Source organism: Elgaria multicarinata, chromosome 1 (genome assembly GCF_023053635.1).
Source record: "Elgaria multicarinata webbii isolate HBS135686 ecotype San Diego chromosome 1, rElgMul1.1.pri, whole genome shotgun sequence".
NCBI lineage: Eukaryota > Metazoa > Chordata > Lepidosauria > Squamata > Anguidae > Elgaria > Elgaria multicarinata.
In genome coordinates this window covers 82,184,594-82,211,927 of record NC_086171.1, presented here as the reverse complement: position 1 = coordinate 82,211,927, position 27,334 = coordinate 82,184,594, and the positions used below count along the sequence as shown (strand labels likewise).

The following is a 27,334-nucleotide window of genomic DNA, read 5'->3' as shown; positions in this document are numbered from 1 at the left end:
TTAGACTTTATCTTCACAGATTTTATCCTTAACACACCGCACATGCCTTACAAAAAAGAAAAATGGCTTGGTTAGTACATGAAAAAAAAAAACCCAGCACATGGACCAATATACCAATTCTAATATAGTGGTAGGTGAAAAACTAGGGGAATTAGCGGTTTCCAAATACAGACTGGAAGGAGGCGCTATGGAAATAGCAAGGCAGGGGATGCGGAAGCTTTGTGGGCAAGGGAGCTTGGGTGCTGGTGACAATTGTGGGCTGTGGGGAAGAGATTTAGTAGAAGAAAAGAAATGAAATAGAGCATAAGATGTTACAATTACCCGGCTGCACGGTAAGGAAAACCCAACAGACTTCATTTCCTGGTTATTCACAGAGTTGGAAAAACGCTACGAGTTCAGGCTACCCTCCACTTTCTTAGTTTCCAGTTATACACCAAAAATCTCAAGCCGCCTGAGCACCAAGATGTTCAGAAAGAGCCAGTGGATGATATACTGTATGCAACTGTGATTCTGACACAACTGGTACTCACGACAAGGAGATCGTGAAGGGTTACCCGATATTAGGGATCCCGAAGCCCACACAATTTGGTTTAAAAGCAGAGTTAAAATGAAGAGGCTTAAAACAGAGCTGCTCCTTAGACCCCCAACTATACTGAAGAAAATAATAAACACAGAGAGGCAAGTAGACTTGGAGAAAGTAGGCAAGGGAAGGAAGTAGCTAAAACGTCACCCCAAAAAGGTTTAAACGGGGTGGCAGAAATGGTTGCGCTTAGCTCAGGGCCTTTGATAGCAGCTTCTGGATCCTCTAGGTTCCCTCCTACATTGCCCTGCCAGTTAAGCCATGTCACTTCAATGTACTGAATTTGGCTTTGGACTCAACAGGCACTTTACCAGGGGGTAAAACTTTCTATGTAGGTATACAAAGTAAGCCTAAGCAAATGAGGCAACAAAGTGGTTGCAGAATGAATGAGGGACTCTTAATGGTGGTGAGGAAGTAGCAATCCAATTCTGATCGCAGCTGGTCTTTAGCCTGCACCTCCTCCAGTAACCCCAAAACAGCCAGGATTGCTGCTGCTTCACGTTTGCTGTTGGATCCTGACTGTTGTACCAACATTAGTGGGACCATGTGATTGCCTTTTCTACTATTCTGTTCCGTTTACAGCAATTTCCAGCAAAAATAGCTCTCAGGAGTCCTTAGGAGATTTATATTTTTGGCAATTAATCTGAAGCGTGATTATTTACGTAGTCGTCAACAACAATCAATCATATATAATATGGCTCCTCTGATTGTTGGGCAATTAAAGCTTGAGACTTGAGAGGATTTTAGTTAGAACAGATATGTTTCAATGCCAGAAGGAAACAATGAAAAATAGCTGTATGGAAACTTGTGATAGGTTTCTGAATCTGATGTTTTGTGTTATTGTGGCTGACACTAAATAACTAAATAAACCTGATTGATAGATTCTTCTTTGTTATAGTAATTTCTATTTGCTTCTTGAACACAGTGAAATAATAAAATGTTAGCCATGCATTTGTTAACTTACCCTGATATAGAGGAGTGTTTGATATCATCTGGTATTCTTACTTGAGCTACTTCCTAAGAATGAGAACACAAAACTTGTGAGAACGTTGCTCCCCTCTCTATGATGCTACTTTTGAATGGTTTTATTTTAAGCTTTCATTAAAGAGGTAGTAGGAATGCTCCCTTTAAATATTAAGGGCCAAACTAATGTTATGCAGGAGATCTGTGAAAAGAATCTCCTGTAGTTTAAAAACATTTACTGTAATAGCAGCTTATGATGCAATTTGGGTCAGGTCCATAATTTGAGAAGGAGATTGCATATTCCATGTGTATTTTCACAAGTTTACTCATCAACTGTGCACATTTGAAATGTATGCAATTTCTCCCATTGACTGAAGCAGTGATTTGACTAAAGTATTTTCAAATGTGCGTATTTTTCAAATGCATATTTGTTGTTGCGCGAATTGCATCCCACCACTCCTTACATCATTTTTCTTCCCAAAAAATAAAAATAAAAATCTGAAGGAAGGAAAGACAGAATAAGTTGCACAATGCTTTCTCATTAGTGGCACTAGGAACATTCTTGTCTTGAAGCACCCATACTTTCTACCACCACCACCTCTTGTTGAGGCTGCAGGGCATAGAAGCTTCTGGATTCAACAAAAATGTGCTGTCTTAATGACTGCCCACAACTGCCAAAATATAAGAAAACTAGTGGATTGAGATTTCCAGATATCTCTCTGCTAGGGTGAGGCAGGAAGCCAACCCCAAACCCTTGCCTGGAAAACTTCTAAGTCAGCACTTCCATTACATTCAAAGAAAACGCTAAGTAAAGAAAATGTGTTTTATCAGGATCAGACCAATATAGTGCAGCCCTGGAGGTTGATTTTGGACATGATGATGAGTTTAGAATAGGAACAAACTAGCATTTTAGAGCAGAACAAAAATAGAAGCAAAACTATGGGTTTTTTTTTTTTTTTTTTTTTTTAGGACAGAACTGACAGTCAATCAGCTGAAAAAAAAGTAAGCCGCTGGGATCTAAAGAGCTACTTAGGCTCACAGAAGGAATTTTGTAAGAATTTTTGAGGGTTTTTGGCTCTTGCGCAATTGACTTCCCTCCCATGGTATATTACAAATTGCTTTTGAAACTACTATTTCAAGATGGCCTTGTAGGCCCCTTCCAACTCTTGTAGGCCCCTTCCAACTCTTGTAGGCCTTGTAGGCCCCTTCCAACTCTGCTATTCTATGAATATTCTGATATGAATATTCTGATATGAATATTCTGCTATTCTATTATTCCAAGAGCAAACTTGCCATATGGTGGGGGAAGCAATTTTAGCCTATAATGTTATTGAGACTTACCTGGGAATGAGCACAATTAAACATAGAGGCATTTACTGCTGAGTAAAATCTACCTAGGTACAATGCAATGCGCTGGTTGGCTGCCTAAATCCCATTCATTTCAGTGGAATTTAAGCAACTTAACTGTATGGAATACTGAGGCTTAAGGTACATTTGAGCTCACAGGCCTTGTTTCATGGCTGTTGGGATCCTGGCCAATTTGTTCTTTCATAGAGTTTCTACCAATGGCAGAGTTTCTTATTGAGCAACTGTGATCTCGTAAGTATTTTGTTCTTTGAGATTCTATCGTGCGAGAAATGGCATGGGACAAAGAGTGTGAATTCTCAGGAGGACAGAAGATGAGAGCAGGACCTTACTTGTAAAGATTCCGTTCTGCCAGCCGACTCTGAAGTTGTCTCCGTGCTCATTTCCCGAGATATAGCACACTGTTTCATTCGATGTCGAGTCACATATTCATATGTGTTCATCTTCTTACCCACTGCATACAAAGAACTTATTTGTACTTTTTTAGTTTTACAAACTATACTTTCCTGAAGCTCTGCAGCTTAAATAAGCAACATTAAATTTAATAAGCATGCACATTGTCCTTACATACAATAGGAACTAGTAATCTATGATGTGGATTTCTACAGTAATTCATATTCAAAACAGCCACGGTAATGACAGGTGTGAAGAGGGGAGGGGTCCCCCTGTAATTACCTGTCAAAGAGGATTGGTCAATCAGCATAAGGAGTGGAAGTTTTGCTTTCACTACAATACCGTCCCCAAATGTAACAGTTTACTTCTTCCCCAGTCCTACCATAGGATGAATAGCAAAGGAAAGGAAAGGAAAGGAACCTCTCGTGCAAGCACTTGAGTCACTGCTGACTCCTAGAGGGACGCCTGCTTTCGCTGACATTTTCTTGGCAGACTTTTGTAGCGGGGTGGTTTGCCATTGCCTTCCCCAGTCGCAGTTACCTTTCCACCAGCTAGCTGGGTACTCATTTTACTGACCTCGGAAGGACGGAAGGCTGAGTTGACCTGAGCCGGCTGCCTGAGAAACAGATTCTGCTGGGATCGAACTCAGGCCGTGGAGAGAGTTTTGGCTGCAGTAACTACCGCTTACCACTCTGCACCACACGAGGCTCTAGGATGGATAGCAACCAATCCCTTATTTGTGAAAATGGCCATAGAATCATAGAATAGTAGAATTGGAAGGGGCCTATAAGGCCATCGAATTCCTGCCCAGTGCAGGAATCTTTTTATTCTTCTGTTAGCTACCAAATACCACGTACTCTATTATCCTGGGGACCTCAGTCTGCTTCTAAGAGAGACAATCCTCAAAACAGCTCAATGAGGACTGCAGGATGCTGACTGGCAAGATGGGAGAAATGAGAAAGGAAAACCAGGGGGAATGGAGTAGCTAGAATCCTGAACAGTAGCATTTAGCAACTGCAATAATTCATTTAAAGGCCCACTTGTTAGAGCGATTTCATGTCCAGATTTCCTGATGAATTATTTATTGTAAGGAATTACCAGAATGAAAGGATTAGGTTAATTCTATTGGATCAATAGCAGAGTTATGAAAATATTATTAGAGGTATTTACTTCTTAATTAATGGTCTGATGTATTAATTACATTCCAAATTGTTTAAGATCAACTTTTTTCTGTTTTGCTGATCAGTTTGTGTTGATCTCAAATTGTATTAAACTATATTAGGTTTGTTTATGAGTGTATCTTGAAGAAAATTGAGACTACATGCCTGTAGACACCTTCCTGGGGGTAAACACCAACTTCAGTGACACTTACTTCTGAGTAGATATGCATAGGATTGTGCTGTTATTGGATTAAGCACTGGTTAATTTTTGGTGAGCTGCAGATGGTGCTAATATTTTTGATAATGAGGCATTTATTCTGATGAAGACTTTGAAGAAATGTTTAGATACTAAGATGGGTGGGGCTCTGGATAAATCCTGTATGTCGTCTGACATTTATTCATGAGGTTAAAAAAATGGATTGGATCCAGACTGTTGAGCTTAGTTCTCACTGAAATCAACAGGAGTTATTTTAAGTCATGATTAACTTGTCCAATAGTTTTCAGTGGGACCTAAATCCAACAAACTGTGTGTGTGTATTTGGGAAGGTCTATGTGTTTGGGAAGGATAGGGATTTATTTATTTTGGGTGGGGGTTGGAAGGGATGATAGTGGTTTTGCCAATGTGTGTGTATTTGGGAGGTAGGTAGGTAGTTTTGCCTGTGTCTGTCTGCTTGGGAGGGATGTGAATAGTAATTTCCTTTCTATGAAATGGGCAAATACGTGATTTGGGCACACATGCTATCTCTGTCATCTACTCAGTTTCTTGGGCAAGTGTCTAATTTTTGAGGCTGAACAGTTAGCCTTCTCAGTTTTCATTGTGTGAGGGTGCTTCCAGACGAGGCTTTTGTCATGTTATTGCCCTGTCTTATTCACTGAATTTTATCTGGTGTTTTCATTTAATTTATTACATTTTTATACCATCGAATAGCCAAAGTTCTCTGGGTAGTTTATAAAGATTAAACCCTTAAAAATACAATTCAGCAACATAAAGAGTATCCCAACCATTTTGTCCATCTTTTTTCTTTCTGCAAAACAAACAAACAATCAAGCAAACATTAAATTCTGATTGCCTGCACTAGGACCTTGCTATCTGGAAGAACTCTAAAACAGGTTTTGTCTTGTGGTATGCAGGGTCAAATATGTCATTTGGTATTTGGGGATCAATCCCAACCTCTGCCTTGTACTCAATTTCTTGAGGATATTACACATTCTTTGTGACTAAGCAAGCCCAATAGCAGCCATTTTATAGTGATGCCCAGGACATTATTTCAGTTTTCTAAATGTGCCCACTGGCCCCAAAAGGTTGGAGTGACCTAGCCTAGTTAGAGTTCAAGATACTTTCCCAAGAGAATTAAAGCCCTTTCAGGAGATACATGCAAGCACAGGATTAAAAAGATAAAAGATTAGATGTGTGGTTTTAAGAGAAATACAAAAAACTGGGAGACAGTCCTTGACAGAAGATTAGAGGAAAAGAATAAGAGATTTGGGGGGAAATATAAGTATTGTCTTTGAAAAAGCAGTTACAATTGAGAAATCAGTTGAGATAATAGAAGAAATGTTGGATAAAAGATACAAAGCTTGTTCAATTAGAACAGACACAGCATGAAAATAGGAACATGTTAAGAGAAACTAAAGATGTAGTAAGAACTAGACGTGAAGTTGAAGGAAATAATATGAGCTAAAGAACCTTACATTTAAGAGGAATTCCAGGAGAAAAGTAATTCAGTGGTTTGGGGGGTGAATATATTACAAAACATTTACAGATATGAGTACAAACAGAATCTATCTATCTATCTATCTATCTATCTATCTATCTATCTATCTAAATAAAACTGGTTCATCTCATTCATGTTCATCAAAACTTCCTATTAATGGTGTAGTGGAACCAGGACTCACAATGATGCAGCCCCATCGCTTTTTGATTAGTGGGGATGCAAATCCTCCCTATTCTCAAATTTCCTTTGCCTCTGAGCTTAGATGCAATCCTCACTGTAGCTGGGGGGGGCGGGGAGGAGGAGTTATCTCAGCGACAGTATATAATCGTGAGCTATTCCTGTTGCAATGAGGGTGCCTGGTCTGGGATGGGCAATGAAAACCCAATAGCTTTGTAATAGAACTACTCCTGATACAGATAAAAACCTGCTAGAATTGGTTTTGTTAATATGGATCAGCACAGCTGCCTGCGTTTTTGGACACACCTTGGGAGAATGGGTACAGGGATTGTCATAATGAACATCTGAACTTCAAAATTTACCATTTCACCACTGCTAGGGATATTTTGAAAAAACAAATTAGTCTATATGTAAAAGAAATTGAATTGTAGGTATTGGGCAAGGGAAAACTGATCATAAGTGACATCAGATTGATATTAGGGATGTGCTCCGCTTCTAATCAGACCGGCGAATTAGAAGCGGAGCGGGGTGCTTCGCCTCCCCTTAAAGCGGAGGCGAAGAGGATTGGGGGCCGGCGGAGCGTTGCGAAGAGGATCGAGGTGAAGGCGGATCCTTCGCCTTGATCCGGAGCTCCGCAAGAAAGGTAAGTGGGGTTTACCGGGCCCTGATGCAGTCACTGTCGCCCATGCGACGACAGCGGCAGGGCCCGGTAACCCCCCCTCCCTCCTCTCCCTTACTTGCGTCTGTCCGCGGTCCCTCGAAGAAGCCGAGGAACAGCGGATGGACGCAGTTAAGGCCCCCCTCCCCCTTGGTCCCTTACCGGGCTCTGCAGGTAAGGGAGAGGAGGGAGGGGGGCCTTACCTGGCGCCACTCCCCTCCACTGCGGAGCTCCGATTCGGAGCCGGAGCTCTGTGGCGAAGAGGAGCGGACTATGGGCGGAGTGGTGCGGGGCGGAGCGGGCCTGATCCGAAATTTTTGGATCGTCCTGCAGGGCGGATCGGGGGGTCCGTGCACACCCCTAATTGATATATTAGCTGATCTTCATCCTGACATCTTGGCAAAAAATGAAAAGACAGACAATTCAATTTTTTAACCTCTCCTCATATAACGAACAGTATTAGATACAAATGTAGAACCCCTTTTAAGCTTCTTATTAATATTTGGATTACAGCCTAGAAACTAGAAAAGGCTCATTAAATTGCAGAGAAAATGGGTCTTTTTTCTTTTCAAACCTATAGAAAGCCCAGATCTACCCAAGGGAAATCTCCAGATAGGCAACATAGAGATAATTCAGAAATATCAGGACAGAGTAAACAATTGGGGAATATCCCAGATGGCAGATTGCCAAAGTAAATAATTTCAGGGCTAGCCCTATCATTAGACAAATAGAGAAGGTTGCCTCAGACAGCTAGTTTTGGACCATGGGTACTCTCCCATAATTAAGTTGCAACAATGTGTAGATACTAGGTTGAAATTAGCTGTCTAAGAGTGCCCCTGAGGAAGAACTGTTCAAAATGCATTAGGTTCATTTTGAAAAAATCTTATGAACCTTGAAGGTCTCCTTCTTTTCTTTTTCCTATGATTTCCCTTCGTTTCTATGGACCTTGAGTTCGGGAGTGGGGGTGCCTCAGGTGGCAAATACTTTAGGGGAGGTTTAAACTTTGTTCCCTCATATGGGTAAAACCTTCCACCTCTGTTGATGCTATTAGGGAAATTCTATTTTTTTAGCTCCCGCATTGTGTTTCTGTGTGTGGAGGAGGGAGGAATTTAAGGGGAAAATGTGGTGTATGGGAAGATTTAAACATCCTCTGGCTACATGTGGTGGTCCCGAACCAGAATAGGACCTCAGCTGATTACTTCAAGTTGTAGAAAATGTTGAGGATCGGCTGCACACTACCTACCTAAGGTAGCATCTAGTTTTTTGTGTGAACCGCCCAGAGAATGTTTGTGAACTGCCCAGAGAGCTTCGGCTATTGGGCGGTATAAAAATGTAATAAATAAATGAATAGATAAATAAATAGTTTAGCCCTAAGTCTCTCCCTAGCCTCTACTACTAAAGCTGCTTGCATTTTGCAGATACTCAATTACCACATTCCTTGGGGAGGGGAAAGAGGGGAATTTAGCTGACTCATCTTCCTGCCTTTTTTCCATTCACAAAAGTAGCAGCAGAGCTGCGAATATCCTTTAATATGGACATGTCCCAGCCGTGTTCCTACAGGGGGAGGGGAGGCCTTCCATCCAAAAATGTACTTAATAGAGAGGAGCCTAGCCAAGCCACAGCAAGTTAACCCACTAACAGTCTCTTTTTACAGTGATCATTCAGTCCAACTCCAATCCCATTATAATACCAGCAAAGGTACATTCTTACAGGCCAGTATGACTTATTAGAATTGATATTCTGGCAAATAGGCCAATTGATTGGGAAACAGATCAATCTATTGGGAAATAGCTCAAGCAGGATTTATTCGGGGCACACAACTAAACACAAATGAGGAAAACTATTAATATTATTGAAGATGCTCTTCAGAAAGTTCCTACATCATCTCATCAACATCATCATCATCATCTTTAAGGTAATAATCTCCTAGGAACAGCTCCAGTTCTCACTTCACTATTCTTTCATTTCTATTTATAAGATGAATTGACAAAAAACAACTTATCACAATTAAAGAATCAAATCAAGATAAATTACTAATAGTATCTAGATATGGTATAAAGCTATCTAATAAAACAGTCAGACAACTAGGAATTAATATACAATCAGAGCTTCTAATGTTAGCAATAATGAATTAATAAAAAACAGCAGGCTATTCAGAGAGATATTTTTTAAAAAAATGAATCTTCCTTGGCTTACTAGAATATCCAAAATTCTTTTAAAATATTTGTTTCCCTTTATATCTTTACTTTCACTAGATTACTTAGAACTGAAAAGCTAGCAAAAGATGTTGGATAACTTTTTCTGGGATGGTATGAGAACTAGTATACACACCTATACTATTTATTTATTTATTGCTTTTCTATACCACCCAATAGCCGAAGCTCTCTGGGCGGTTTACAAAATTAAGACAATTCAAGTATAAAACAACAGTATAAAACCATAATATAAAATACAATATAAAAGCACAACCAAGATAAAAACAGCAGCAATGCAAAAATACAAATTTAAAATACAAATTTAAAACAGCAAGTTCAAATTTATTTATAGACTGTTAAAATGCTGGGAGAATAAAAACGTCTTCACCTGGCGTCTAAAAGAATATAATGTAGGTGCTAAGTGAACCTCCTTAGGGAGCTCATTCCACAGCCGGGGTGCCACAGCAGAAAAGGCCCTCCTCCTGGTACTATGCACTCAGGAATACATATGAAACTACCAGTTTATCATGAGACTGCCCAACTATTATGGCTATCTTCACAGTCATCTCAAAATCATGGAGCTTCAAAATCTCTTCCATCAAATTGATTGGTATCAGCAAAATGTGGCCAGGCACATTATTGGAAAAATCCTTGCTTAGCTTTAATATGGGTTTTTTTTTAAATTAAAGAATTTATTCTTTAAAGTGACTGGATTTGGCAGAATTGGACAAACTGACAGATTCTATCAACAGAAGAACTGTATCTTATCAATAAAGTGAATTGGCAAATAAAAGAACATGTTTTATTTTATACTGAAATCAACACTGTGGTCATATTTCTTCAAAAATAATATTTTTTAAAAAAATGCTATACTTTTACTGTGTTTTAGATTGCTGTTTTTACTTTATTAAGTATTGTTTAAAATGTGGTTTTTATTTATATGTATTTATTGCATTTGCCTGTGCTGTAAAGCTACTCTGTATACCTGGCTGTAATAAATGGGGTATAAATAATAAATTACTTCCATTACATAAAGTGCAAAACATTTTTACAAGCAAATAAGAAGGACAGTAAGCAAGTCTCAGTAGAATTGAAGATAGTTAAGTAAATAGGCTCAGAGGTGCATTTGATTAAAAGCCAGTAACCTCCTCTGGATACCATTAACCAGAATGCTCAGTAATAACTTAAATCAAGTAGAGGCCTCAAATGCTGGTAGTTGTAAAGGAAATCACTACACAGGAAATCACTGCACAGCTATATTGTATTATGCTCATGATAGTGAATTTTGAACAGATTGGCTAAGCTGGTTTGATGGCATGTAACGTTCACCAACATTCAATACCAGCAACAAAACTGTCAGGGGCAATGGAAAATCATCCATCTGGCCAGAAAAAATGAGTCTCACATGGACATTAGAGACTGGAATAGCTTTGTGGACAGGCTGAGGACTAAGAAGAGATACCAAGAAGTAGACCAGCTGACGTGCAGGATGGACAGAAACAAGGGAAAAGAGTCCAGAGTGGCAATAGGAGTAAATTCATGTGTTGATTTGAACTAACCAGGCTATTTGTCTTCAGGTTTTTAGTTTCACTTAAATGCAATTTCATGCTGACACTACAACTCCTTTAAAGCTAATGCATTTTGAATGAAGCCATGCTTTTTCAGAAACGTTTTTACTCACAGAGATAAAGATGAAACAATAATAAATGTCCAAGTAGCAAGAAGGACGCAAATCCCAAAAACATAGTTAATGCTGCTAAAGCCAGGATTCCAGCTGTTTTCATCTCTATCGGAGCAATAGGAAGAAATACCAGCCAAGTGTCATTTCCACTTAAATCTATTGGAGGGGGGGAAATGGGGAAAATCTTTTATTCAGGTTTCAAGTACTTGCTAGATCTCATTTAATAATAATTACTTTTCCCTTTTTCTGATAATATGAGTATGCCCACCTTAGCCCTAGAGCCCATCACTGAATCAAGAAATCTTGACTTTTCAGTCAACATCACCCTTGCATTACGAAAAGCTTTTAAGATCTAAAATACGTTTCGGCACAGGTTACATCACCAATAATTTCACATTAATTTGAATCTTGTATGCATGTTTAAAAGGTCCGCTCTCACACCCAAACCCTAATTTTAACTTTACAAAAACTATGCCCAACCCAAGGCTGATTCTCATTAAACTCTGCAATGGAAGGGGATGTGCAACAAATGAGCATATTGTACCAGTGTTCTGGAGGTGAGCATTCAGGTTTAGTACAAATGGAGGGATCAATGGCTGACACTAAGGGCCAAACAAGACATTAAATCAATGTCTGCTACCTAAAACTGACAGCCCTGTATCTCCCTGTCCCCAAAATGATAACCTGTAAGAGACATTGTGTAAGGGAAACTAACGTGCCATTTTATATGGCAGCTGTGTGGTGACTGTAACAACTAACTAGTTCCTAATGTGGAGTGAGGCCCAAAACCCTCCAGCACAGCCTTCCCCAACCTGGTGTCCTCTAGATGTGTTGGATTGCAGTCAGCATGCCCTTTGGCTTGGAATTATGGGAATTGCAGTCCAATACATCTGGAGGGCACCAGGGGGCTGCCGTGACAAAGCCGTTTTGCCCCCACTTTCTGAAAAACCAGTGCTTTTACTGCTGTGGGATGGTGACACAGGAGGCAGTGCGAGCTTTGCAGTAGCCATTCGGCTCACTGGGTCACTCCCTCCTCCTTGCCCGGCTTCTGGTGACCAATGGGAGGTCGCCTTCCACCTGGGAATGCCCCCAGCGGGGCACCAGAGTGAGGACAGATGGCGGAAAAGCCATGCTGAACTCAGTCTTGCAGGAAAATTCAGCGTAAATCCCCAACTCTTCTACTGCACAGCTTCACGAGAAAGCCCCACGGTGGCTGCAAGGTGACTGCTGCATTGTATAACCAATGCAGCAGCACCATGCAGCCACCATGGGCTTTTAACCCACATAGACAGCCCCCAGGTTGGGAAAGATTGTTCTAGCCAGTGTTCCAATAAGATGTAGGAGGCTCCAATACATGAAATCCCTTCGAGATAGGACTGGCATTTTGGGAGGAAGGGAATGGCTTGCCCAGTCTACTTCTGACTGCTGTGGGTGCACATATAGGAGTGTGTGTGTTTATAGGACTTGGCAATCATGTCAGGTGGTCAAATGCCAGTAGTGGGGTGGCCTTGTCCACTGCTGGCATGCAGCCCTTGATTCTATGCTTGCCCAGAGTCAGTTTGGCCCTCAGGCCATAAAAGGTCCCCACCCCTGCTATGAATAATAATGTTTGTGTGAATGAGCATATGTACTTTCTTTGTATATTTTAATTTTGAGAACAATGAAGTCTACCTCTGCTTAAGAAACCACAGACTTCAATTAAGCAAGTACTACTAGATCATATTGGTGTAAAATGTTATTTTAAGTTAGTGGAACAATACTTTCAAACTGAGGAGATGTGCGGAGTAGTGCTGGATTCACAAAATACTGGATGAAGACATACAGGATCACCAATATCAGCAGAAGGATCCCGGCAACAGCAGAAGCAACCGCGTTGAAGAAAAACCTGTGCACACACAAAGTGTCTTTAATTATTTAATTACAGCCACAACTGAAAATTCAGTCATTAAGAAGGCCCTACATTTATTTCAAAATATGGCCTGCCTGTTCTATTGTTTATGCTTGATAGCCCAACTTTTCTGTTTTATAGGCACCTGTTCAATTTCCCCTTTTGTCTATCTGGCACTCATCTCTTTGCAAACAAAATGGCACATTATGTTTCCTACAAGATGTAGGAAATTCCTATACCAAAATGTACACACTGCTATATCTGGAAATCGTATATGTACTCCTTTTGCCATGATTGTACGCATCTGCAAGTTGCTCTGTGCTGCAAGAGAAATTACAGTAAGAGAGTCATTTGTATATTTTCACCCTTTTGCATGCAGCCTCATCGCTGCAGCAGTAGTTTCATACTCTTCCAGAGAACTTTTGAATTCTTCAGGAACTTGTCAGAGATGAGAAAACTTAATATTGTAGGCCGTCCAGAGAACTTTGCTATTGGGCAGCATATAAAAGTTATAAATAAGCAAATAACAAATAAAACAACTTTCCTGGAAAGTTTGAAAAATACAGCTCTATGGCAAGTAGGGCTGATCATTATTTTTGGGAGGAGTATAAAACAATCCATTAGTTTTATTTTATTTATTTACAATATTTATATACCGCTCCCCATTCAAAATTTCAGAGTGGTGTACAAGATAAAATAAAAACAGAATGAAACACCTTCAAAGCAAAATGAAAAGTGGACCGTTCCTGGAACAATGACATTTTCAGAAGATGCCGAAAGGAATACAAAGTTGACGCCTGCCTGACCTCCAGAGGTGGGGAATTCCATAGGAGGGGGGCAACCACGCTAAAGGCCCTTCATAGAATCAAATAATCATAGAAAAGTAGAGTTGGAAGGGGCCTAAAAGGCCATCGAGTCCAACCCCCTGCTCAATGCAGGAATCCACCCTACAGCATACTTGACAGATGGTTGTTCAGCAGCCTCTTGAATGCCTCTAGTGTGGAAGAGCCCACAACCTCCCTAGGTAACTGGTTCCATTGTCGTACTGCTCTAACAGTCAGGAAGTGTTTCCTGATGTCCAGCTGGAATCTGACTTCCTGTAGCTTGAGCCCGTTATTCCGTGTCCTGCACTCTGGGAGGATCGAGGAGAGATCCTGGCCTTCCTCTGTGTGACAACCTTTCAAGTATTTGAAGAGTGCTATTATGTCTCCCCTCAATCTTCTCTTCTCCAGGCTAAACAATGCCCAGTTGTTTCAGTCTCTCTTCATAGGGCTTCCCCTGGTGGACTCCAGTCGGAGGATGGAATCCACCAGGGGACATTTACCATTACCTAGAATTATGCTTCTCCAAAACTCTTCTGCAGTTGGCCTGGGGGATTAGCTGTGTCCAGTTGCTCCACATTGTGCTCCACAAAACCAACTGATCTCAACCTACAACCCACTGCTGCACTCCCTGCTGCCTCCACAACACCATGACACTCCCAACCTCATACTGTCTTTTCTATTTCCCCAGCCCAGCCCACCACCAGAGTCAAACTGCAGCACTTCCCCAAATAGCTTCTCAGGTGCTAGTGGAAAAAGGCTTCATTTTAGGGCAGCTAGGGCAGTCATACTTCAATGTTTTGTCATTGTTTCTTGAGGTAGCCTGCCTTTCAATTACGCAATCTAACAAAAACAGATGAAAGAATTTGCTGACAATATTGCCCTGTTTTCTTGCAGCAGTGACCCTGACATCCCCAAAGCAGTATATAAACTGACAGAGAAAATACAAATATTGGATGGTTAGTTCAGTTCTTCTAAATAAACAGGACCCAAAATGGGGCTGGGTGGTTGTGGGTCTCCTGGAGCCCATAGCCACCCATGTAACCTGCAGTCACTATGAAAGATCATACTATTCCCAACAAAACTAGGAGCTAGTAATGTTATGTAAGCAAAATTAATAAACTAGCTGTATGGACTTGTCTCCTCCTCCTCCTCCTCCTCCTACTAATAATCATAATGAGAGGAGAAATTAGTTATCATGCAAAGGAGCAACTACACAGGCCCCAGAGCTGCAATACAAGGAATGAATCATCATCAATAGATTTCTCATGAACAAACCATTAATTTGATTTCATCTGAAATAAGACCTAATTATTAAGAACCTGCTAGCACTGGTTAATTAACATTCTTCTCTGTGCCAAAAAGCAAAGAAAAATATCCCAAGAGCACAAAGGCAGAAGACAATATTGTTGGGGCACTATCCAAGATTTTAGGCTGTGAGGCAAAGTGTTCAATAGAGGAGGAAAGATTCTTGGCAAAGATCAAAAACTTTGCTCTTGGATATATTCAGAATTAGAATGCAGGAAAAGCAATGTTGTTTGGAAGCATTTGGTGTTTTACTTTTTATACCTCACAATAATTATAGCAAGGGATACTTCCACATTAGAGCCCAATAGTGCGGAATTAAAATGGAGGTTTTTATGTACCACTACAGTATTTTCTAGCAATATCCTTCCCCATGGCCAAGATTCTCCTAAAACATTAACCCTAACCCTATGCTTATTTAGACAGAAAAACAGTCCTACAATTCCAAGCAAGTCCAACCAGCATGGCTACTTGAAGGGATGCTGAGAGTTGTAGGAGCTTTTTCTGTTTAAACAGGTATAGGACTGTGCTATTAAAAGTTTATCGCCTGCAAGTTCAGCCTGTGTTATTGGTTCCTGTTCAATCGATGAATAGCCTGTTAATTGCCTCTTGCATGGACCCTCTTAATTGTCCTAGTGTCCTACCTACCGCTCCTACACCTTTAATTATTAATTTCCTTACATTATTTTAAGATTCATTTATTATAGTGCAATAGCAGTGTCAAGTAAAAAAATAAACCCATAATTTTTTTTAAAAAAAACCCCACCCTGAGCAGAATCTGTCACTGGAGTAATCCATCACTAAACCCCCAGACATACTCAACAGGAAGCAATAAAATGGGCTGAAATTGCAAACAGGAAGTGTTTTAACTGTAGAACTTTGTCCACACTGCAACTGTCTTTCTTTTTTTCTTTCTTTTCAAGTCTCCACAAATCAGATACGAAATAACATGGGAGGATAACACAGAAAACACTGGAATGGAATAAGCCAATGACTATGGACTCGTCTACACCTAGCAGGATATTCCACTATGAAAGCAGTACGAAAGCGATATATAAAAGGCAGAAGCCACACTAATGATTTATAGCGGTATTGAAGTGCACTGCAGGATCTACACTACTGCTTTATAGTGGTACTGGAGTGCAATGACAACTGTTGGGGCCCATGACACATCTACACCAAGCAGGATATAACACTATGAAAGTGCTATGAAAGCGGTATATGGTATGTGTCATGGACCCCAACAGTTGTCAGTGCATTCAATACCGTTATAAAGCAGTCGTGTGGCTCCTGCCTTTTGTATACCACTTTCATGCCGCTTTCATAGTGGAATATCCTGCTTGGTGTAGATCAGCCCTATGAATACACCACAAAAAGTGAGTGAACAAAGATTGATAATTCTAGAGAAAAGGACTATTGTGGAAACAACCAAAGTTATGCATTCAGGTCAAGTGGTCAACATTTTAGGTAAAAAAGAAAAGAAAAAAGTTATCCCTGGCATGCATAGTTAGTACATAGGCCCATTTAATAGTTCACACCAATAGTTGAGTGTGCAGAACCCAACTGTTCCGAAATACAGGTGTTCTCATGGTCCGAAATGTGGAGACGGGAGAATCCAGGATGCATGTTCCCCCTCTCCCTTCCTAAATTGTAGCCCAGCTCTATAGACGGGCAACATTACCCAAGCTACTCACTGTTAGCTTACCAGTAATTTCTGCTTCCAACACAGTTATTAAGCCAATTACAGTGGTGGTCGAAGTCTGCAATACACTTATTGCAGGTACTACAGTGTTTTGTCTTTGGCCCGCTAGGGAAAAAACAACAGCACATTAAAACAGAATACATTTCAAGTATTTCAAAATAGCTCACTGTCTCATTTTTATGGCAAGTCTTAATATATTTATACAGATTTATAATTGTGTACATGGATGTGCTGATGAGCCATCCATGACACACAACCAGGAGAGCAATGCAGGAGCTGTTAGACTGAAAGCATTTGTAAATGGGATACAAAGTACTGAATTGGGTTATGAAGACTGACCTGAATAGCAAGTCTATTTGACTGCTTCCAGCAAAGCATTTGGGAGGAAAACTGCCTAAGCCATCCTGGGAGAAGGACGATACATTCATATCAGAGTATACACGTGGCTCTCAGAAGCCCTCAGCAGATATCACATGCAGACTTAAGTACTTATCTACTGAAGTCAAGGCAAAGCTGCTGTGCCAGTGAAATATACATGGCTAAAATATTCTCTACTGGACGTGGCAAATAGTAGAGTGTGGCTTAATGACAATTTCTGACCAAATCGTGCACATTGTGATACAAGTGTGAAATTTGGTATGGTGGTATTTATGACCATGTAGATGAAAACGAGATATAAAGGGCATCTCAGGAAATCATTACAATGGCTGCCATCTTGGAAAATGGCAGCCAAAATCCAGTTTTCACACAATAACTCTGTTATTTGTAATCTCACAGAAAAGATGTCTCAGTACAAAATTAAAGAGCATAAAATGTGCTACAAAAAAGTCATTAACAATCTTTTCATAGGAGCAACCCTCGTCAAAATATAAAGGTTTTATTCCTACCCATTTGTCTGAGAAGTCAATAAGATGCACTATCTCACCCTCATTCCAATCTTGCACTTTGTGTTGCAAGCCTGAAACTTTCAGAGGTCACATTTCACACCTTTTTTCAACAAGAATATGTACCGAGGCATCAATTGGGGCGGTTGGGGAGGGAATTAGTGGAAATAATGCAAAATTTCCATAAGAGGCTGATTTATTCTTTCTGGATCAGGGTTTCAGATAATTATAGAAATCTGTTTACTGAATAGCAAATGTATTAAATTATCTTGTAACACACATAAAAAATTACATTTAACCATTTTTTGTTTTTAAAAATAACAGAGCTTAAAAACTTGTTTTTAGTGAATTTAGGTTTTTTTTAATCGTGTAGTCTCGACTTCATTCTCCATCACACTGACATATCACAGTGCAAGGTAGTCCAGCACTACTGCATTTGCATCTGTTATTAGTGTCGCATTTTGTTTTACAGCCGCAAGAAACCAACTTGAGGCAGGCTTTTGAAGCAGGAGGAAGTGTAGTCCATATAGGAAGCGTAGTCCACATAGGTACCCAACCAGATTCAGCATCTTTCTCCCATCCCCAGTTGCTGGGATCAGGGTATGATAGTATTGGTTGTGAAGAGGTTCCCCACACATGACCTGCTTGAAAGACGGCACGTTTTACATGCTATAACACAGCACTTGAAGTTGGTGGGATCCATTCCATGCATCTTCCTTTTTTTTTTTTGCAAATAGTTCTTTCCTGGCACTTTTTACGTCTTCTTTGCTACTAGTATGATCATTCATTGCTATAACAAACTTTTATATTGTTTTCAATTGCTGCTGTATCACATCAGAGACTGGAAATATGGCAGCTGCTTCAGGAAAAGACTTCCATGTCTACCAAGCTTTAGCTTTACCATGCCACGTGAAGAAAGACACATTTGTCACAACCTGTGAAGCTGTGGAAGAATGGGAGAACTGGAGTCTTACTACCTAGGGATGTTACTATCACATGTATTGGGATGTATATGAACTTCGCTCCTGTGCCAAAACCTACCCATAGTTCTTCCACTTTCATTTCCTTGAAAAAAGTAATTGCTAATACAATTACGTCAGTATCAACTGTGCGTATGAGTATTTTTTAATGTCCTTTTTGAATAGCTTCAGCAGCATGGAGAATCAACCTTGTATCAGCCTCCTCATAGGAGCACTAAATTAGTAGTGAATGATTGCTTTTGTTCTCTCTGACAATACGGAACTATTGGTTGCAATAACTTCTTTTTCCTGCAGTGGCACCTAGCAGGCACACTGAGCTGTGAGCCAGCATACTGAATAGCTGCTGCTTCATTGTCCTTTTACAGTAAAGAGTTCCAGTCTTTGGGAATTGGGGTTGAAGGAAGAACTTGATGATGGATTCCTGAACCTCTGCAATCTCCTGTAGCTTTTCAAACTATTAGGTACATGTGTCAAATACTAAGGGCTCCATCACACTAGCAATTTAATGCACTCTCACCATGCCTGGTGTGTGGTTTTGCAGCACGGTATTCACATGTCGCCATGCCTGTCCTGCAGACGCCCTGCCTCTTCCCCAGCCTTTTCAGTCTTTTCCTAGAATGGGGAAAGTCTGGATTATTTTCCCCAAGTGAATTTAATGCACCCTGAAGCCGCCGTGTAGCGTTGTCCTCTCACTTTTTCCTTCATTGGGGGCATGTGCTGTGGAGGGAGAGCTTGCTGATGAAAGGGGAGGGTGGGGCAATTTTCCTTCTCCACACCTTTCAAACCAAGGGGCTGAGCTAGTCTAACATACTTTTGCTGCTCCAACCCTACCCCCTTCTTGCCCAGAGCTCCCTTATTTTTAAAGATAAACAGATGAAACTCGGGACGCTGAGAGCTTTTAAGTAGGGCTTTGGGTATGCCAAGCTTCAATCAGATTGGTTCATCCCTTGATTTTTTAGGATTTTTTTCATTTCCCCCCCCCCCCCTTAAGCCATTGTCCTGATCATCATATAAATACCATCTGTTTGCATCTGTGGAGGATTGGTTTTCCTTTACTTTGTTAATGTTGAAAATTGTGTAAAATGTGACCTCTGAAAGAATATTGCAGTCACGTAATTAAGAAAATATATTTTCTTTTGCTTTTACAAATAATACCCAATTTCCTGTGCTCTTAAAAAAAAACCTGGGAAAGTGCTCTTAAAATTACAAAAACAAAACTGGAGGATCATGATGTCATCTAAAGAACCCGTAAGCAACTATAAGGAATCACAAGTGCACAATAAATGCCTCATGTAGAAAAGCTCAGAATTCCGAGGTAATACAATGGCCATACCTCTTCAGAATGCAGGAGAGTATGCCATGTATGGATATTCCCCTGTGTAAAAAAACCTCCGTCCCTATAAATAAAGGACAAGTACATTAGGAAGAAAGGTTCCAGCCTAGGCCACTTCTTGCTATTCTGGTCTTCTACTCGTGGGAGGTTATACAGCATTCAGAAATGTGATCTTCCCCACTTGCAGACTGAAGTGATACAGTTCACTCTACTTCCTCAGGACTCGTGTGTAAATCAGACGTGTATTTATCAAGCTAGTTCACATTTCTCTTGTTGCTTAACATTTGCATTATGTCTGTATTCTGGACAGAAAGGCATGGCAAATTAAAAAACGTTGTGGCAGCATTAGAAAGCTTCAAGGACATCATCTAGTTATGGGTCACAACCCACCAGTTGAAGACCATGACTAAACAACATCTAAGCAAGCTATTGGTGCTAAACAAGTGTTAAGTAGTTGTATTCATCACAGTGACGTTTTAGTAAATAAGTAGGTGTGTTTCCAGACAAGGCTTTTATTGTGCAATCACCCTGCTTCATTCACAGAAATTTACCCGGGGGGAGGGGGGTAACCCTCCCATGTTTTCCCACTGTTTCTTCAGTCTTTCCTCTTAACAAGAAAAAAAAACCTCCATTAAGGAGGAAAAGGTGGAATACCTGCCCAGCGCCTTTTGATTGGCAGTGCTAGGAGCCCTCTGTCTGGAAGCACCCTACATCTTTTATTTGCTGTTCTGTTGTGGGAAGGACTTACATGTCAGCTTCACAAAGATAACAGTGCTGGTTCTGAATAACATGCTTGCATTTGCTTCGGTCAAAAATTGGCATGGGTTTGTCATAATTTTTCTTAGTCAATATGTTTTGATCTGCTGGATCAATCGCAATTGCAACAAAATGAGTGATTAAGTGATGCACAAAAATTACGCCGATCACCTGCGTTATAACAAGGTTAAGGAAAAGTTAAAGAACAAAAGCGAACAAGAGATTGGATACTCCAGTCCGCTGTTCATGTCATCCCAGAAGAACAATGTGGCCTACTGTGTCGAAAGCTGCCAAGAGGTGTTACAGAATCAATGAGAAGGTATTGCTTTTGGTCAACCTCTTATCATCCATAAGGAAGCACTGTTTTCAAGCAGTTTACAGTAGTCTAGGGTGACCATATGAAAAGGAGGACAGGGCTCCTGTATCTTTAACAGTTGCATAGAAAAGGTAATTTCAGCAGGTGTCATTTGTATATACGGAGAACCTGGTGAAATTCCCTCTTCATCACAACAGTTAAAGCTGCAGGAGTATAGTTAGACTGACCAGATACAAAAGAGGGCAAGGCACCTACAGCTTTAACTGTCGTGATGAAGAGAGAATTTCACCAGGTTCTCCATATATACAAATGACCCCTGTTGAAATCCCCTTTTCAATACAACTGTTAAAGATACAGGAGCCCTGTCCTCCTTTTCATATGGTCATCCTACAGTAGTCTAATGCAATCTAAAGAGAAATCAGAGTAATCTAATAATTAAACAAGCTTGCTGCCAATGTTGAAGCTTGCAAACAGGATAACGAACAGAATATTTAAAGGCCAGGACTTTTTAATTCTGAAATGGTTTTCAGTTTTCATTTGTGCCTTTTACTGCAAAAATGATTTCTCTCTCTATTTGATGTTTAAACTGAGAAGTAGGGCCAGAAACTATGTAGCTGTACTCTCACTTTAACGCATCTACTCTAATTCTTGACAATTATTTTTAACTTTAAGCTGCAGTTCCCGTCATATATAACAATAATGAAGGACACCATTAATACTTCCTAAGATCCTAGCAACAATCTTGTGTTTAATACATAAATAGTGAATCAGTTACAGAACTTGTCATGTTTCCCTTTTATAACATTAGCGTCCTTGACCCTTGTTCCTCATCCTGTACAGAAGGAAGAAAAAAGTTAGATACCTTATATGAATATACCATAGACCTCATTTTTTATTTACTGGGTTTTTGGAGGAAAATGATTGATAATGCAGCTAACAGGCTAGTGCCAACAAACACATCACAAATGGCTAACAGTTTACAAAACAAAGTATAGTCAGAGAAATAGTATGTTTCAGTACGCAGCAGTGCAATCCTACACATGTTTACTTAGAAATAACTCCTCAGACTTACTCCTAGGCAAGACTGTTTAGAATTGAGGCCTAAAAGACCAGCAAGTGAGGATTCCTTTCAGGTATTGCTGCAAAGGCCTAGTTCTCAGTAGTATTGTGCTGGAAATTTCTTCCACATTTTGTACAACCATTCTCATTCAATACGACAGAAAGGAAAATGCTTTAAGAAAAATGTTCAAAGGCAAATACAATTTTGGAGAAATTCTCATAGGTGGGTTTTGAGGTTCTTGTGCTTACTTTACTTATGAGGTAGTCAAAGCGTGTGTGGGAATATCACGTACAATCATGTATCATGGTATAATCATCTCGCTAGCAGCTGGCAGCCTGCACAGCTTCCTGCACTTCAGTTAAAGCGCAGGGGAAGACATCGTGAGGTAACTCCTTTCCCACACTGCCTTTTCAGATCAGGAAGTGCAGGCAGCTAGGGAGGCTACTGAGTGATGGAGATATGTGTAATACAAAGAGAAAAAACACACAGCAGCCTTGGTTACTTCGCAATGCTAAGTTAAGCTCAAAAATGCCACAAAATGAAATTCTGAAGTCTAGATGATTCTTCTGAGCTACAAGCAGCCATAGTAGCAGCTATCTACTATTTCACATGCATACTTCACAATTTCCATATATTTAACACAAAGAGGGAATGACAATGCAATCCTATACATGTCTATTCAGAAGTAAGTCCCATTAAGCTCCTAGGTACTTGCAGTATTTAGGATTACAGCCTAAGTGAACCACTGGCCCATTCTTCTCAATGGCACAAGCAGTTCAGGCACAAGTTTAGGTTTGCCACTGGGTTTTAAGTGGAGGGGGGAAAAGGATACAGCATAGGCAACATACTTCCAATCATATGGGAGAAGAGGTATGTAGATACCAAAGCCCACAATGGCCAAGTATGAATAAAGCAACAGGGTGATTAGCTGGAACGAGTGAAGAGGTAAAGACCAGCCATTTACTCTGGAGTGCAGTGGTACTACTATGAGGTCACTCAGCTGTTCAGGCTCTGTCTGCCTCAGCTTCTTGTCATAGCAGGTTATCTGCAAGACACAACCCAAAGTCTCCTGTTAAAAATAGTCATTATGCTTTATAGGCAGAACACCACCACCATCACCAGTACGAATACATTCTGCACAATGGAGAGAGGGGAAGCAGATTCAAATACTGCAGCCTCATCCATACCCAAATAATTGGTGTAGGCAGCTCTGGGACTTTTTGTAGAGCAGGAGCAGTGTTATCTGCTGGACAGCCAGGATCAGAAACGTGCACTCTGGGCAAATAAATGGTGATAAGAAGGCGGTCAAGTTTTACTATTGTTTGTGAAAGATTAGCATAGTCAGATAATGAGGAAAATAACGAAACTGAGATTGGATACTTCTTTTTCTTTCATAAAGTTCCTACTTCATACTAGCAATTTAAATTAAGGATGGGCTTTGGATTCACCTGAATTGAATAGAGCTAATTGAGAGATTTGATGGCTCTCCAAGATGAAACTTGTTTCCCTGAAAGTTACCAGGGGGCTCGCGATACATTTTAAAAGCCCCACAGTGGCTGCGCAGTGGTTTTGCGTCGGTTATGTGATGCAGCAGCCATCTCACAGCTGCTGGGAGGCTTTCCTGTGAAGTTGAGCATTGGAAAAGTAGGGGACTTACCCTGACTTTTCCTGTCAGAGCGAGGTCACTATGGCTCTTCCATAGTGACCTCACTCTGGTGTCACACACCAGGGGCGTTCCCGGGTAGAAGGCGACCTCTGATTGGTCGTCGGAAGCCAGGCAAGGGACAGACCCAGTGAGCCTGTGCTGCCTCCTCCAGTGAATATTATTCACTGCCACCCTGCAGCAGCGATACTGTGGGGCTTGGCGGCAGTGCAGTGCCAACATGGCACTGTGAAGGCATAGCCCAGAAATGAATCCGGGTCTTCTTGAAAGGGGGTGCCATCAATAACTGGTTGGCCACTTCGTGAACAGAATACTATAGACCCTTGGTCTGATCCAGCATGGCTCTTCTTATGTTCTTAGGAAACTTCATGAACAATTTGGCACTTTGGAGGGCTGTGTTTCTAGTCACCCTGGTGCTTTCCATATATAGAAAAATGAAAATAAAGTAGCATGTTTTTGCAGACACACAACTGGGAGAGGGGAGGGGTTGAGTGTCTGATAGGTCTACCTTCTAATAACAGGGAATGGTGCTTTTGAGGAGGAATGTTGTTAGGCAGTCTTGTAACCTCTTACAACTTAAGTTATATAGGCTGTGTCACTTCTCTTCCCCACAATTTTGGCTCTAGTTCAATAAATTAGTTATATTTTGAATCAAGTTCTGTGTTCCTTCTTTTATCACTATTGTGTGTCAACATAATTTAACTTATCTGCCAGTCCAGGTCCAGGCCCGATTCAAAGTGCTGGTATTAACATTTAAAGCCCTAAACGGCTTGGGGCCAGGCTATCTGAGGGAAGCCTCCTCCCGTATGTACCTGCCCGGACCCTAAGGTCATCCTCAGGGGTCTTTCTCCGCAAGCCCATGCCAAAGGAAGTGAGGCAGGTGGCTACCAGGAGGAGGGCCTTCTCTGCTGTGGCACCCCGGCTGTGGAATGAGCTCCCTAAGGAGGTTCGCTTGGCACCTACATTATGTGCTTTTAGACGCCAGGTGAAGACCTTTTTATTCTCCCAGCATTTTAACAGTCTATAAATAAATTTTAACTTGGTGTTTTAAATTTGTAATTTTGCATTGCTGTTGTTTTTATCTGATTGAGCTTTTATACTGTATTTTATATTCTGGTTTTATACTGTTGTTTTATACTTTGAATGTTTTTAATTTTTGTGAACCGCCCAGAGAGCTCCGGCTATTGGGTGGTATAGAAATGTAATAAATAAATAAATAAATGATCTGAAGTCTTGCTGCCATGAAAAAGTCAATGCTTAAGATATTTATTACATCATACTTGTCAACTCTTTGCTGCCATGGCAGAAAGGTATCACTATTACTGCTTATGGTTCATCTGCAACATTGTCACCAGTGGGTTCACTCTTGGCAAGCAATTCCTGAAGGACTTTTGCAAATAGGCTTTGCTTCCTTGTACACACCATTCAAGATGGCATGGTCTTGTTGCTATGCCATCTTGTGTTCAAGGTGCAAGGCTGAGTTTACCATCTGATGGGCCCTTTTCCAGTTAATTTTTCTGCATGAACTGTGTTCACAGATAACCAACTTGTTAGAGTATATTCTATTAAGACATTTGTTAAATCTTTGTTTACATCCAAATCTTTTTGCACATTCTTTCAAGTACAGCCATTCCAGCCTATCATATGCCTTTTCAGCCTCTAGAAAAAAGACATGCTGTTTTCTGCTTTGTAGAGTTATGTTCTATAATGCTTAAGGTTCTTCACACATCCATTGTTAATGGATAAGATATTATCTTATTCAGTGTAGTTGTTCATATAGAGGTTAATATTTTATTTTCAGCAGTCAATAATGTAATTGGTCTATATAATCTAAAACCCTCTTTCTTTACCATTTTTACATATCAGTATTACTCTTCCCAGTAGCCAATCTTGTGGGATCTTTTCTGGATCATGCATTTCATTTATTGCCTGAATTAAAGACTCTTCTACAACAATAACAATTTAAAAAATATTATTCAGCTATATAGCCATCTGGTCTTGGTGCCTTTTTAAAACTTTTTGATAGTTTGTGTAATCTCTGTATTATGAATTGTTTGATCTATCTACATTATATCCTTTTGTGATCGATGTGGTAGTGCAATCTTTTCTATAAATTCATTAATATGTCTAGAACAAAGTTGCTGCAATTCATATAATTCCTTATAATACTTGCTCTATTTTTTCATACCTACTACTGTGTCCATTGTCTTCTCTTAATAGACTTATGTTTTTTCCTTGTTACTCTGTATGCTAATATCTTATTACTTTAATTTCAATATTCAAGGTATGCCTGTTTTCCCCCTCCCTCCCTCCCTCCCTCCCTCTCTCTCTCTCTCTCTCTCTCTGTGTGTGTGTGTGTGTGTGTGTGTGTGTGTGTGTGTGTATGTGTGTGTGTAGTATGAGTCCAATGTATCCTGCTTATTTTTAACTATAGTCAAACTGGTCAGTATCACAATTTATTCCTCTTAACTTTTATACCGTTCTTCTATTTCCTCCTTGTATATTGCTTTCATTTTTTCCCTTTAAATTATAGATTGTCCATAAATGAAAGCTTTCCTGGCTTCACAGAATGGAATGTTTAAATAAACTATCCTTGAAATATCTTTAAAAGCATTTGCTATTTGAGATGTTACTTCTGTATCTGTCAAAATGAAACCACCCAGTTTCCATATTTTATCTATTTTATTTTTAGGTTATTCTGTTTCCATATAATAGGGTTATAATCTACTAAGATTGCTGGTCTGGTATCTGCTTTCTTGACTGTTCTTGATATCTCAGGAATAAAAATAATAATTAATTCTAGGGAAATGTTCATTTTAATATAATCTCCAAAGTATAATCTCTTTATTTTTGGTGGAATATTCACCAAACACCTTTTAGCCAATTTTTAAAATCAATCATAACATGTAGTACTATATTTACTCTAAGAAGGACATATCCTGCCAACTGTCCATAACTAAATCCAGGTCTCTTTCTGATTATTATGTGGAGTATAAAGTTTCCAACTGTTGTTAATTGGAACAAACCTCCTTTTCTTAGCACTGTAACTGTCCAGTACTTCTATTCTTTGAGTCTTATATAAAAGTAACTGCATATGATTATCCAGGAGCAACATTTCTATTTTCTAGAAGGTGGTTATATTGTTTTTCAGTGTGTTTTCCTTGTAACATAATGTCTCACTTGTCCTTATAAAACATGGGGTGGGTTGGATTTCTTCCTACCTAGTATCTTCCAGGGTTTCCCCCCCTTTTTATTCCTTTTCTCCTCGTTATTACCTAATGCTTCATTTCATTCTTCCAACTCTTCAATCTTACATTCATTTCTTGCTGTAAGGGCATCACAAATTTTTTAGACTCTACATTTACCAAATGCTCATCAGGCTTTTCTTGATTACCCTTCAGTTCTTTCATTGCATTTACTATTTGCTCTTCAAAATATTGTAATCGTTTTTTCCTATAATATTTATTTTATTCTCCAATTCTTCCTTAGCCCCTTCTAATTGAGGGGTGAGACTTGCTTCAAACCTTTCAAAATGATCTACAACAAACGCTTACTAATTCTACTATTAACGTCATATTCTCTTTAGTTGCTGTTACAGAGAAACTCAACCATGATGGCTTTACATGTTATTTGTGCATCACCCTAGCACAGCCTTCCTCAACCTGGGCCGCTCCAGATGTGTTGGACTACAACTCCCAGAATGCCCCAGCCTGGCTGGGGCATTCTGGGAGATGCAGTC

The 27,334-nt window shown here is 40.1% G+C and overlaps 1 protein-coding gene across 1 annotated transcript; it reads right to left on the bottom strand.

Annotated features, from left to right (window-relative positions):
- ZDHHC11 (zinc finger DHHC-type containing 11) lies at positions 1–27,005 on the bottom strand. Its single transcript, XM_063125075.1, has 9 exons — positions 26,910–27,005; positions 22,765–23,001; positions 20,549–20,727; positions 16,607–16,708; positions 12,648–12,772; positions 10,888–11,043; positions 3,241–3,362; positions 1,545–1,597; positions 1–46 (listed from the first exon to the last, which is right to left on the bottom strand). Exons 1-9 carry the CDS (start codon positions 27,003–27,005, stop codon positions 1–3), a joined length of 1,116 nt encoding a protein of 371 aa, XP_062981145.1.
- Between the last annotated feature and the right edge of the window lie 329 nt (positions 27,006–27,334).